This window comes from Malurus melanocephalus, unplaced genomic scaffold (genome assembly GCF_030028575.1).
Source record: "Malurus melanocephalus ecotype Western Australia unplaced genomic scaffold, MMel_1.1 scaffold_506, whole genome shotgun sequence".
NCBI classification, from domain to species: Eukaryota; Metazoa; Chordata; class Aves; order Passeriformes; family Maluridae; genus Malurus; species Malurus melanocephalus.
Window position 1 is genome coordinate 327661 of NW_026623738.1, and position 14576 is coordinate 342236.

Consider the following 14576-nt stretch of genomic DNA (forward strand, 5'->3'; position numbering starts at 1 on the left):
TTCAAAACAGCCACCCATTTTGTTTTGTTTCATGTTTAACAGGCACACCCATTTTGGCCCTTTCTCTGAGACAACAAAATGCACAAAGGCTTGGCACAGCTCCTGCATGCTGCAGGGTTGTGTTGGTGGTAGTGGATCGCCTGCYTGATCCTCATTTGTCTTTAACGTATCAAGAAGCATCTCCAGGGATCAGCTGACAGTGCTGGGGCTGCATTGGTGGAATGCTCACTGTGCTGCTTTAAGGAGAAGCAGCAGCAGGCAGCCCCACGCTGCGCCAGATACAAACTGTGTCCTGGCACCACTGCCAGCTGAGGCTGAGCACCAGACAGATTCCATTGCGGGGACACTGAGCTGTCTGCACGTGTTGTGGAGAAGCTCAGTGAGGGATTCAGGGTCAGTGTGGTTGTTTCTTTATTACTATTTATTTTTTATATGTTTCTCTTGAGCAATCTTAATACAATTCCATGAAGAAAAAAACGCCTAAGAGATCCCAGCTTGACTCCCATGACCGACCACAAGATTTGCATGTCTCTTTAGAGGTTTTATGAATATTTTCCAAAGATGTATTAACTCTTAAGTGCTAGGCYTTCCAAGGAGGAAGAGTCTGTTCTTCCCTCCCCCATCCAATGCATTGTGCCCAAGGAYAGATTAGAGAAATTGCCTGACTTCACAGGTGTGGTGATGGGAGAATCAGAGATGTTTCTGGATAGAAGGACAAGGACCAAGACAAGCAAAGGAAAGGAACTGGGAAAAATGGCACATCAGGTAAAACCGATGAAGCTTGAATTTACATGGGCTGTGTAAACCAAACCTGAGATGATGGGTGAGAGTATAAGCAGATGTTGGTCTATGTGGTGCAGGCAAATGGATGTAAGAGAAAATGACTGAAAAATCCAAAGTATGGGACGAAGGCAGAAAGAACCCAGAAGGGAGTAAGGGACAAGGAGAGAGTGGGGACAAACCTCTAGGGTGCAGGTGGACCAGCCTAGGGTGTGGAGCTGTGGGGTGTGGAGAGTTGTTTGTCTGCAGGGAATGGAGCCAGCATGACAATCTGAACAGAGTACTGACTTCAGAAAGRAAGAGGAGTAATTCAGAGATTTCTCCCCTGCCTGGCATTGAGGCAGTCCAGCTGGACAGAACTGTCTCCTTATTTGTCTGAAGTGTCTCTGTATGCCGGTATTTTTGCTTCCACTGGTATTTAGATGGCTATTTTGGGTGTATCTGTAAGTAAATACCGCACTGTACTGACACTCTGGTCTTTCAGCACAAACATGYGGTCGGGAGAGGGGGTTGTTTTTCTGAACCGTCTGCATGCACTGCAGAACCGAGGTACTGAGGTGCTCTGGCCGGGCMCAATGCTGTGTCCCTAATACGTGCATGCCTCTGTTTGTGCCTCCATCCTATCACTGTCCCGGGGACAATAGGTTCTTCCTGAGCAGCGTTCTCTCTCATCTTTTGCTGGGGCTGTCCTGTGGTAGCCAAAAGTATGACAGATCGCCATGAAAGTAGTTACACTGTCTGTAAGCAAAGCTTTTCTTAAGTATGCCAAGGAGACTGGAAAAACAGGCGCTTCCCACCCCCCCGCCGAAAACCTTTTTAGTACAACATTAAGTCACTTCCTGTAACTGCAGTAAGTTGAGAGTTTCTCTTTTTTTTTTTCCCCCCTCTCTGTCTCCCCCCTGCCTCCTCCTCCCCTGAGGCTGATTTTCCTTTAGGAAGACGCGGGTTCCGAAGCTGTGGGTTTGGAGGGGACAGGGAGCGCTGGCTCCGCGGAGGGGCAGCGCGGCGGGCGGAGCGGGGGCGGGCGGCTCTTCCTTATGGGGTGAAGCCAGAGCAGGAGGGAGGCAGGGCTCCGCCGTGTGACACATGAAGCTGGGACAGCCATACGTGGCTGGAAAATTTGCCGTGTGGGGGCAGAGACATGTGGCTAAGCCAGGTAACCGGAAAGCCGGCTTTTATTATTCCTTCAGCGCATAACTTGAAATAGGGTTTTTTTTTTTCTTCCGTTTTTATTTTTCTTTATCTGTATTTTTCCTCTTGCCAAGTATGCGGCCAGGAGAGGCAGGTTGTATGGCAGCCGTAGAAAATAACACAGCCCGAGAAAACCCAGTGGATGTATTGAAGTTTTATTTAGATTGCTTCGGGAACAGGCGAGTCCTGTGTCTGGAGGGCARGCGGGTGCGCTTCTTTTGCAACGCTTGTTCCTGAGCAGTGGGGTTCGGGATCCTGCTGGAAGGGGATTGTCCTTTCTATCGTGGTGGTGGGGGCTTCACGCAGTTTGAAATGAAAGAGGCAGAGGCACTGGTGGAAGTAATACGAGCTGAGGTGAGAGCAAAGTGGTGSTGCTATTGCAACAGCACTTCACAGAGCCATAAAACAGCTGCAGAGCTGTGTAAAGTCTAATGGCATAGGTTGCATAAGGAGCGGGGTCAGAGTTCCCATCCCCTGCTTGAACGCACCCTATAGGGAAGTTGGTTTCCAGATGATTCGTGTGGTACATTGTAAWCTGTGGATTTTACATGATAACATAGCATGTGTGAAAGCTTGGTGGGCATGGGAAGATTTGGGCAAGGACAGCTCTGAGCTACTGGCCGTGCCCCGTCATTAACAGATGATGTCTGTGTCTCTGTGTGTGTTCACATTTGTGTGGGGATGCACTTCTCCACATTTGAAAACCTACTGATTAACTTTTAAAAAGTGAATCGGGATTTAGTGTTAAGGGTCAGTCAGCGGAAAGTCGGTCTGTTTGCTGAGCTGCAGCAGCAGTTTCTGCCTCTGGCGTGCAGTGAGCACCCATCTTTCTACTCTTGTGTGTGAGTGCATAGTTTAATGAATGCTGATTTTGTTTCTTCTTTTCCAGAAAAAGAGGAAGTTGCCATAAATGGAGAAGATGAAAAGGAGCGGAAAGATCCCTATTTTGTGGAAACACCTTATGGCTACCAGCTAGACTTAGATTTTCTGAAGTACGTGGATGATATACAAAAGGGGAATACCATTAAGAGACTAAATATACGAAAGAGGAGRAAAGCTGTACCAGCCTCGGTGGGTACCAAGAACTCTGGTGGCCAGTGCGGTGGCTGGACCTCCACGGAGTCTCTCTCTTCCTCAAACAGTGATGAGAACAAGCAGTCTTTGGCAGCAAGGAGTCAAGTAACCTTGTCCGTCCCTGCAAAGCCCTCAGTTTCTTTTGAAGCATCTCCTACTTACTTAACTGTCCCAGAGAATAAACAGCTTCCACCTCCCTCCCCCCAGCCTCCTCGGCACAACCTCCTTGTAACAAAAACCCTCATGGAAACACGGAGGCGACTGGAGCAGGAAAAGATGATGCAGGTCACGCCTGGAGATGTCCGCAGGCCTCGGCTTTCCAGCTTTGGAGGCATGGGTTCCACAAGCTCCCTCCCCTCTTTTGTGGGATCTGGTGGGTACAGTCACGTGTCTCAGCACCTGCAAAATGGGTATCAGGGGAATGGTGACTATGGTGCCTGTTTCAGCTCCTCCTTGGGCAGTTCCATTCGTCACAGCCCCATGAGCTCGGGAATATCCACACCGGTCACCAATGTGAGCCCGGTGCATCTGCAGCACATCAGGGAGCAGATGGCAGTTGCCCTCAAGCGTCTCAAGGAGCTCGAGGAGCAAGTCAAGACTATTCCTGTGTTGCAGGTCAAAATCTCGGTGTTGCAGGAGGAGAAGAGGCACATGATGGCTGAACTCAAAAGCCACAGGAAAGCCACTCAAAATGATACTTACGGTTTCAGAAAGCGGTCCTACAGCGCAGGAAATGCCGAGCAGTGGGAACACATGTCTCAGGTGAGAAGAGGTGGAGAACTGTATATAGATTGTGAGGAAGAGATGGAGAGTGTGGAGCAGAGCTCTCAGAGGATAGAGGAGTTCAGGCAGCTGACTGCTGAGATGCAAGCCCTGGAGAAAAAAATCCAAGACAGCAACTATGAAAGTCCAGCAAACCTTCGGGCAAACAGAGAAAGCCTGACAAAAGAAGCCAGATCTGTTGCCGTGGGTGCTGATGAGAACATGAACGATGTTATTATATACAACAGATCTGCAAGGCAACACAAAGAAGTGGCTGTGGGGACAGAGAAAGAAATGAGGGAGTGTGGAGTTGGGGTGACAGAGGCCATGCTTGGATTGTCTACAGAGGTTGAGAAAGAAATAGAGCTTCAGCAGCAGACCATCGAAGCCCTTAAGGAGAAGATTTACAGACTGGAGGTTCAGTTAAAGGAAACCACCCATGACAGGGAAATGACCAAATTAAAACAGGAGTTGCAGGCRGCTGGGTCTAGAAAAAAGGTAGATAAAGCCATGATGGCTCAGCCCCTTGTTGTCAATAGGATGGTGGAGGCTGTTGTACAAACAAGAGACCAAATGGTGGGAGACCACGTGGATGTTGCTGATTCGTCAGTGGGAAACCATCTGGAGATGAGCAGCATTGGCATCTCCTGCAGACCTGCCATGAAGAGCGCGGCTGCGGGCCCCGAGATGCTGATGAGCCGGTGGCTGGTGAAGGAGAGGGCAGAGGTGCAAGATCAGGCTACGGGGAGATCCGTGGAGCTGCACGATAAATCAGTGGGCACAGAGACCAGTGTCCGTGAGACGGGCGTCAACACGGAGGAGCYGGCAGAGGTGCCGAGCCCCTGCCAGGTGGCACGGACAGTCACAGCGGTGAGGTCTGTGGGGTGCGGGGACTGCTCGGTGAACGTGGTGGTTTGTGCGCCCAAGGAACAYGTGTCCCGCGAAACTGCCACAGAGGCTGTAGCCAGGGCTGAGGCGATGGTGATGGCCGTGCCATCCACAGCCAGCCAGCACACCAGCACTGCCCTGGAGATGGTGAACCAGTGCACCAGCACGGAGGTGGCCTGCCTGGCAGACTGTGGCACTAACACCGCTCCGAGCGGCTGCGATAAGCAGACCAGCACGGACGGCGTGGAGTTGCGGAGCGTGGCAGTAGGGGATGGCCGGGTAAAGGACATACACGCGTCTGCTAAGATGCGTTCGGTTGGAGTGGGCACCGTGCTCTCGAGCCACCCTGGCTTTGAAAAGCCTTCTGCAGTAAAAACCAAAGACTGCGGCACTGGACAGATAAACGTCTGTGAGAACTACCTGGTTGGTCTGAAAATGAGGAGCATTGCCTGTGGACCCCCTCCGTTGCCGGTTGTGCCACCTGGCACCAGGAGCATCGGTGTTGGGGCAGAGTCTGTGTGTGAGCCAGTCAGTGGTCAGTTGGAAAGCCCTCTGCCTCCACCTGAGCTGCGGACAGGCTTGGATCACTACATCGAACGTGTGCAGAAGCTGCTGCAGGAACAGCAGACGCTGCTTGCTGAAAATTACAGTGAATTGGCAGAAGCCTTTGGGGAACCCCACTCCCAGATTGGATCTCTCAATTCACAGCTCATCAGCACCCTCACCTCCATCAACTCAGTCATGAAATACGCCAGCACGGAGGAGCTGCGGAGCCTGGACCTTCAGAAGCAGTGCATGGAGAGAAGCACCTCATCAGGTAAGCCGAGCATCTGGATGCAATGTCCAGTGCCTTGGTCAGCTCCTTCCCAGGGCTGCACATCAGTTGCCTGCTAGGGCTCTCTTAGCCTGGATGCCACTGTGAGCCCTCTCCAAGGAAGCACAGAGCAAAGCGTTGTTGAATGTGCCCATTGGGTATTCTGTCCAGCCCACCGCTGGGAGCTGAATAACCAGAGGTGGTTTTATCTCTCTCAGTCCAGCAGGCTCTGAAGATCCTGATGATGGTGGTGCCATGGCTCTGACCATGCAGGAGAGGTGTCTATAATTATGAAGGGTTTAACTAACCACTGCGCAACATGCCGAATTCATTTTGTAACATTAGCAATATTTGAGGTTAATGCCTGTAGGTTTGGAATTTTAAGCTTGGCACAGTTGTTTTTGAAAACAAGTGTCAGATTTGACAGAGCTGAAAGTCACATACAGGGTCTGTATCAAACTAACTTSTTTCCACAGACTTTTCCCTGGATTTGGTCATGTTTCTTCCATTGCCTTTGTTCTTGTGCTGCTCAGACAGAGCTGTGGGGTGCTTTCCCCATTCTAGCAGGGCTGATTGCTTTATAATAGGCAACTCCAGAGTGCTTCACAGAAACCACATCTTGGGCTTTCTCTGTTCCAGTAACTGTTTGTCGTAATCCCTAATTACAGCCTCGCATTTGAAAGACATAATTACTGCTGGAGGTTTTGGTGACACTCAGGAAAGGCAAGAATTGTGATTTAAATACTGCTTGCCTTTTATTTATGAATTTTAAAATATACACAATTAGTTTGAGGGATTTCTTTATTCCCTGGGGTAGAGTTGATTACTTTTTAAATTATTTTTTTTAATGTGTCTGATAGTCTAGTTTAGAATTAGCCATTTTTCTCTAATATCTTACTGGTGAATCCAACCACATTACTATTAAATTTCTAAACAGTGGCTTACTGTAAACCAGTATGTAATGCCTGGCAGTGACTGTTAGATGCTTCCTTTTTGGTCCTGCCATACAGTGACTGAAACATAAAGTTGAGGAAATGAGAAAAACTGGTGCAAAYGCATCTGTAGTATGGATGCTGGATTGGGAAAAAACCCCTAAGTAAGTGTTGTTTAATAGCATGCTGCTATTGGCTAATCAAAGTAGCTGTGTAAAGCTCTTGCACTTGCTTACTGTCTTAAAATTTGCCTATTTTTGTTAAAATGCAGCTTGGTTAATCTGATTCTTTTCAGTGTTGATGTGTTATATAGAACCATCCATAAAATGAGCTGAAATAAACAGTTCTGCTTCCCATAGTGAAGGAATAAGCAACATTTATGTAACAGTAAGGAAAATATATAATATTCCGTCTGCATATGCAGATACACATGCAATATGCTACTGTATATGCAATATTATTATCTTTCTGGTATGCACTTTATATTCTGGTATCTTTGCAAGCAGTGATACAATAATAATATGGGTATCTAGCAGACAACGAGTGTCCATAGAACAGTGAACCAGGGTTATAATCACCTAGCTGTAAACCCTTAATTCTTCCCCAGCTTTTACTGGACAGTATCAAATGTGTAGTCTAGAGGTTTGAAAGTATTTAGACACAGATGGAGCAATATATTTACTAAAAATGTTCATATCAGATTTCACATTCCTGATAAAATTATTCTGGAATAATTTTATTTTAAGTTGTAATGCCATTATCTTTAGCTGTGGATRGTGAGTGTAAAATTTCTTTATTTTTAGTCCCTGGTGAGAACTACATGCCTGGACTGCATACGTAAATCAAGCTATGGGCTATAACGGTTTAGACCCGTTGAGAATTGGAGTGGGAAAGAGGTCTTAAGCCTGAAATGTTACCCCATCTCTTTCTCCTGATTTTGGAAATATTGTCTTTAATATATTTATCTTCTGGTCCTGCTGCCCGTTCATGTGGTTTTATAGGTCACATGTTACGTATTCCTGTAGAAGGCTTTTTTGTTGAATGAAGCACTAGCTTAAATAATTCTGTAATCACTGGAACTAATACAGCCTTTCTTTTTCCRTGCACCAGTACCTCATGATAGCTTGTGAACTCTTAGTAAGTCTTTCCTCGTATTAAGATCCCTTGGATGTAGCTTTTGAGTGTGTGTGAACTCAGCCAGTGTCCCTTTCTCCAGGCTGGGCATCTCAGACTGATTTCTGTAATGCTTGTATAAATACAAAAAGCCTTCAGARGACTGAGTCTCTATTCCAGTTCAGTTAAAATAAGCAATCTAGTTTAAGTTCTCGAGAGAAGTGTRACTTCATAAGCCTTATTTTCTTAGGAAAACAGGCAGAAAATAGAGGCAGAAGTGCCTGGTTTCCGATTAGCATTGGTAGCGTCATCTTAAATAAGAGCATCCTTAGGAAGCATCTCTTAGAGGCCAATTTCTTTTAGGGCAAAGATACCTGAAGCCTCCTGGCTCTGAGGCATGCGATTTTGGTACCAGTTTGCCGTGCTGATGGCTCAGTGGTCTGTGCTGCCTCTGAGGTCAAGGTCTCAGCTTTATAGATTTTTCTCCCTGTTATTGCTGGGGAGAACGAGTGTGCTGCAGGGGCCCCTGCCATCTCAGCCTTCTGGACACAGCTTGTGGCAGGTGATGGAGACACAGGCAGGAAGGCTGGAGCCTGCTGAGCAGGACACAGACYGGCAGTTTTCGTCTCTAGACACATTAGACTTTGAGATGATGTCTGAACCAAATCCATTGGCAATTAGTATTTTGCTTGTTGCAAAATAATCGCCTTCCCTTCTGTAACTTGGCAACTCCTATTTACATAKGTACTGTCTTTCAGAAGCCCTAGTGACCTTAGGGAATTCAAACCCACTGGCCATGTGAGCMCATTTCTACTCTGCAAGTCATGTTAGCTGGCCTTACTAACCTGTGTCCAGGTTATCCATATGGATGTGGGTCACAAACCTAGATGCTAACTGATCTGTGTTCTCAGACCAGACAGCAGGTAGGAGGACTAAAGGRAGGCGAGTGCATTCATCTCTGTTTCTTGCACTAGGTTTTTAGAGAAGTTTCAGTTTCAGGATGTTCTATTTGRATGCATGTATGATGGTGTTTTGCAACGTACCAGCCATAAGCCTAATGTCACTAATATGAGTTGTAATTACATCTTTTCACAAGTGTTCTAGGTGTATATCTGTCACTGGCAAGGAGCTTTCAAAATGGTATTTAAAAACAATTGACCTTCCCTTGCCCTGAAAAATTACCTGAGCAAATTTGACCTGAAGATGCGTGGCTGTTTTTCCTCAGTGATCTTTGAATATCAATTTTATAGTCGCTTTTTAGAGCAATCCTGACTGAGCATCCCAGTGGAAGCATTAYACTAATTAATCATCATGAGGAAGGAGGCAGTTTCTTGAGTTAAAAACTTCAGGGGGTGAAAGAAAGTGGRAAGGAAGTGGTGTCAGAAAGTGTCAAGGGTAATGAAATCTTGATGTGCCATCTGGTGGAAAGATCTTCCAAGGTTTTCAACTTYTAAGTTTCAACCAGAGCTGGGGAAGCAGGCTGATGGACTGTGGAAAGACCAAAAGAATGATGGTGATGTGAGAAGCCATTGCTTCTCCARAATTGGTGTATAGGACTAATGAGGCATTGCAAACGTGGTCATCCTTTTCTGTGTTGTCAGTTGTAATGCAGAACCTTAGAGAAAGATGATTTTCTTCACAGCTGTTGTGTTTGACAGCACTTTTTCTCYAAGACCCTATTGCCTGATGAGTTGGTAGCTTCTCTCCTGGCAGCGTGGTGACACTATTGCAGTTGAAGGCTTGGGCTGAGGTTCAGAAGCCTGTGCTGCTGTGGCACCGGTGTGGTGGTGAGCCTGGAAAGCTGTGGGCTGCTGCACATCTCAGTGGTTGTGCCTGTGTCTAGGCAAGTGAAGGAAGTGTTCTGCCCCAACTCTGCTGTAGATGCATCCCTTAATCACCAGGTTAAGTTTCTGTACAGATGTTCTTGTTTGTGTAACAGGAGGAAGGTGACTGACATATTGGCTTCAATGGTGAAGCCATTTTCCATATTCCCTGGAAGGTGATGCAGAGCAGCCATGCAGATGGTCCCACCTGTGTGCCACACAAGTACTGTTTATTTGCATGAGTCTGGCTGGTGTCTCGGAGAATACAGTGCCTCCTGTGCATGTTTCATGTGGCAGGTGGTTTCTGCTAGTTGTGTTAACAGGAAAAGSTCAAATGATAATGTCATTCAAAAATGGTAGCAACCTCTATATTACAAGCTAGGGTGTTTAGCAGGGTATTTTCTGTTTTAAATGTGCATCCAGTTATGTTGGAAGAGAAGCAGAGACCTGATCAGTAGCTGTCCTATAAAGATATTTTTTGAATAAAATTCCGTAAACTTCTTTAAAGAGGTTTGATGTACCTTCTCTGGTCATAAGCTAACACAAGCTTATTTCTCTTGTCATTATTAGCATTCCAATACTTGCTGATTTGGTTCTATGGCAGCGCTACATGGAGTGTTGGAATCTAAAAGCTGCTCTATCTCCTRGCTTCTGCTTCAGTTAGCAGAGAGCATAATTTGCCACAGTATAGATTATATTTCCCCCTTCAAATGTACTGCTGCTTAGAGAGTGGCAAGCTGCAGCTTGCTAGGCTCTTAGRGAGGCCCAGCTCTCTCCCTGTGCTGTGGTGCAGGGATATAATGTTCAGGCACTGAGCTCTGGAGTTCAACTCCCCTGGTAACGGGCACRTCTATGAATATTTAATGGCAAGAGATTCCCGTTTTTCCGAGGAAGTGTTGTCATATTTCAACAACAATAAAGCATCAGCTGAGAAGATCAAATCCTCATGAATGAGAAAGAGAAGCACTCTGAGCTGACCTTCCTAATGTGCACAGCATCATGAGATACTTTAATCCACCACTCATCAGAGAAATGCAGGATGGCTTTCACCAAGCTTCACTCACAGTTGTCTTGGAAAAGAGAGAATTTAATAAATAAGAGCATTAGCTGCTTCAAAGATGTGTGACTTTTGGTGGTCAGTCACGTTTAATTAAAGGAATTGGTTTTAACTTCCAGTTTCAACTGGATTCACAATCTAATTTGGGGATGGAAAGCAGCTCCTCAATGCAGAGAAGAAGGTTAAAGTGAGAGTGAAAATGAGATTGTTCTTGCAGTCCTCTTACTAAAGCCCTCATCCTCTTAGAAGGAGTGTTTTTCCTGGAGCTGAATGGTAGCTCCATTTTCCTATTCCTGGGCTCCAGCATAATCTGCCTTCTGTTAGTTTATTGTATGAAAAAGCTCATGTGTGGCAATTTTTTGTTTTGAAATTTTGAATTCACTGACTTTTAACATGGTATGGCTCAAAAATACCTTTTAAAATGAAACTATGCTCTAGTCTTCTGAAGGTACTGCACTTAGCAGTTGGATGGTTTATTATCCATCATTGTAAATGTTTAAACGTAACATGTTTGCTCATCACTACCTTTTTATTTACCTTAGTAGAATGTTTTTTTTTTCTTCAATAGTTCCAGTAAGTTGGCCAAATTGAAAGTGCATTAAAAAGATTTGTATTACAAAATAACTTTTGAGGCATGAAGATTTGAAACCACTGGAGGAGACTTCGGGTTCTTCAAAATAATTTTGTAAGGAGCTTATTCCTACTGTGAAGAAGTCATGCAGTATGAAAGAGAGCTATTTCCTTGCTATAAATGCTGCAGACAGTATTTGTGCACTATCTTTAGTGGGGAATGTATAGCTTGTATCATTGACCATTATAAACATACTGGGCAAATAAACCATTATAAACATATTGGGCTTGTACTCACCACCAGGTTAAAAATAAAGTCTTTGTGCAACTACCACATAGTTAGCTTGTGCCCTTTTTTAAGCCTGTGATGTTCCAGCCAGAGAGCTAGGTTCTCATCCTGGTGCTGTTTATTCCCCTGGCCATGTTTGCACTTCTCTTGATTTCCAGTGGGATAAAAGTATTGTCAAGCTAAATCATTTTTAATATAATACTTAGATTTGCTTCAATCAAACTAAAGAGAAATTTTCAAAAGCAGGTAAAGGCCAGGATTTTGTTACCATGAGTTCATCACAAAGTCAGAAGTATCTGTTGAGTTCCCTGAGCCAGCTAACAGCATGACTGCTTGTGCTGTCGTAAATGGGAGGGAAGGTCTGCAGTTAAGAAGGAAAGTTGCATCCTCATAACAGTAGACAGATTTTACAGGTGCCAGAAATGCCGTGGGTAATCTGCTGCTTCTCTATATCAGTTTTGCTGGCACCCTGGTTTGAATTGRTGTGGTTTTCAAAAGAAGTACAAATGATTATGAAGGAGGTTCTTTCTAAAAAATTAAAGATAGATACTCTTATTCCTTCAAGCCATTGGAGCTAAACCCTGAAGATGCCTCAATCACTTGTTAAACTCTGTTAAGTTCTTTGTTTTGTTGTGTCATACTTTTGCCTCTAAATTACTCATTAACTTTTCCAAAATCCCCATGTATGGTGCAAAATACATTAGAAGTTCTTGGCAGCTCCATGCTGTAGTTTGCTAGTCTATATCAATACTTCGCCACTTATGTTAAGTTTGCGGTGTTTGCATGCAGCAGTAAGCTAAGGAACAACAGCAGGACAAGTCTGCCCGAGGGTGTCTGTCTGGAGGCAGTGCCTGAAGGTGTTGACCTGCTGGCAGATTGGCTGTCAGTATTGTGTGCTGTGACCTGGAGAAGGATTCTGCTCAAGCATACTTGARATCTCTGTGAAGTGAGAGGAGGAGTCTGTTTCAAGATGTGTGTAGACTGATGGTTATCTTCAGCCAGGATTTCCTTTCCACACTGGAGAGGTGTGTGCTTCCTTCAACCCCAACAGAGGCCCTGCAGTCCTGTTGGAGGCAGAGGGAGCTCAGCTCATTTGGCTTTTTCTTGGTTTGCACAGCAGTAGATTAATCTGTTAAACCATTGACCATAATGTTGGGTGACACAGCTCCTTGGTCTGTTTTTCTCAGTGACAGGACTCGGTGCTCTCCAACTGTCTTTATGTTGAAAAGGTGAAGGCCTGGGAGCTGGTATTRAATGCTAATAAACAGCTTGCAGCATTATTGCTGAGTTGGACCCAAAGGTCTTTTTCCCTCATCTTTGGGTACTGTGCATGCAGTAAGCGTAGACATCTAAGAGCTTTTGCAGAGAGAATGAGTGCACTGACTGGTTTGCCTAATGCACACTTGCTGTCTCCTTGCCCTCAGGTCTTAAAGTCATCCTCTTTTGCCAGATGCCAGGGGCCAGCTGAGCAGAACCCTTTTCTGCTTCACTGGAAGGCATGGACATCATGCCCTAGATCTGAGCTCAGTGTGGTGCTTCTCAGCCAATGATGCATGAACCAGAGGAGGGAAGCTACTGAGAGCTGTTGCTCTGGTGGCAGGTTCAGGAGAGTCTGTGAGTCAGGGGAGAGAAGTCTACTACTGTCCTGCTTTCTCTCTGTCCTACCCTGCAGCTTCCTCCCCTGCCTGTCCCCRGGCAGGAGGGAAACCCCTGAGGAAATTCAGGCTCAGGTTCTGGGGGTATGACAAGGGTGCACCAGGTGCTGCTGTTGGTTCAGCTCAGGCTGGAGCACCACTCTGCCCTGCCATAGTCCTGCCCTCAGCTCTGGCATGCACAAGCCCACCTGTGCCCCCAGACATGCCATGGTTGTCAYAGCTGCTTTTGTAGAACTGTGATGTTTGGCAGAGGATGCTGAAAGCAAACCTGGGCATCTTGGGAATCTTTGCACATCCCTGATGTTTCAGAGTAGGTTTCCTCCGCTCCTTCCTTTGTCTTCAGAGGCCAGTCTGGAGCAGAAGGGGTGACCTGGTAAAACCAGCCCAGGCAGCCACTACCAGCTGCAGCTGGAAGTGGTGACTGGTGTTTGATACTCTTTAATTGTTGATTACCACTCACCAGTCCAAGCAAGCAGAGAGAGAGACAGTTCCCTTGTTTTTCAGCTAAGGGAGTTTAAAAATCATTGGTTTTGGCTTGATGCTCCTTCACCTTGGCAGCCCTCTTCCCCTCAGCTGTTGGATGAGGGRTGATGCTTGCTGTTGGGAAGAGACCCAGACAGTGCTGCAAAGGGGGAGGYGATGGGAGCAAGGGCAGGACTTCCCTCTTGCTTTACATGGGTATCCAAGTGCTCAGACGTGTCTCTAGGCTTGCTCCTTCCCAGGGGGCCCTGGATGGCCGCCACATTCTCACACACACACGCACGTTTTGCTCTACGARAAAGCTTTTTTGCTGTGCATGTGGCGATGTGACTGTCAGTATCCTGCTGCGAGCCTTTCCCTGCAGACCCTTTCCCCGAACRCTGGAGGAGCCATAAGCAGCGGGGGAAATGGGCAATAGGTCTCAATGCCACAGAAAGTGCCTTGGAAAACTCATGTGGGGTGAGACTCACTTGGKAACTCAGAGACTTGGGTGGGAATGGGAACAAAGAGGGGGAAGCTCTGGGAAGTGACAGTGTGTGGAAAAATCACTCTCATTATGTCCTCTTGTAGGAAAAACTTGGTGAGGTGAAGAACAAGGGGTAAAGGCAGTCTAACAAGAAAACCTTGCTAGACAGAGATGTACCTRTGTGTCTAAAAATTAATGTTAGGAATTTACCTTCTTATGGTGTGTTAGCACCCTGTGCAGTGCCACTTACGTATYTGAACAAAGAGGCTGTGCCTTTATTCTTCAAAAATACAAAAGCAAAAAATAATATAGAGGCATGCATCATGGAAGCAAGAAAAGAGTGAAAGAAAAAAGTGGTAGTGTTTAAAGCAAATTAAACTTTAGCTTTCTTTTTTTCTTGAATGCTAGCAAGATCACTTAGGGAGGAATCTGTGTGTAAAAAAAAACGTCAGTGCATTCCACAAACAAAAGCATTTGTGCAGATTTGTAGAGCAGTTGTAATAGCACAGCTGGAGGAACTCCAGAGGAATCTGTAGAAGTCTGTGCGTAATTAGCGCTGCCTTTTAAATACACAAAGGGGAAAAGTGAGTGAATGCCAGCAAACCAGCAAGGGAAAAAAGTATAACCCAAACATTTGGAATTTGATTTAAATACAACTATTAGCCCAGTACAATCCAGTCCA

At 45.9% G+C, this 14576-nt stretch overlaps 1 protein-coding gene across 5 annotated transcripts in view; it reads left to right on the forward strand.

Annotated features, from left to right (window-relative positions):
• KANK1 (KN motif and ankyrin repeat domains 1) overlaps nt 1–14576 on the forward strand; it is a 113798-nt gene that overhangs the window by 84177 nt on the left and 15045 nt on the right. For 3 of the 5 annotated variants that reach the window (XM_057381358.1, XM_057381359.1, XM_057381361.1), the window contains one exon: nt 2861–5512. In XM_057381358.1, the coding sequence (XP_057237341.1) occupies nt 2861–5512 (2652 nt within the window). Of the gene's footprint in view, nt 1–718; nt 766–1827; nt 1937–2860; nt 5513–14576 lie in introns of those variants that run through there. The other 2 variants (XM_057381360.1, XM_057381357.1) reach the window with 2 other exon arrangements.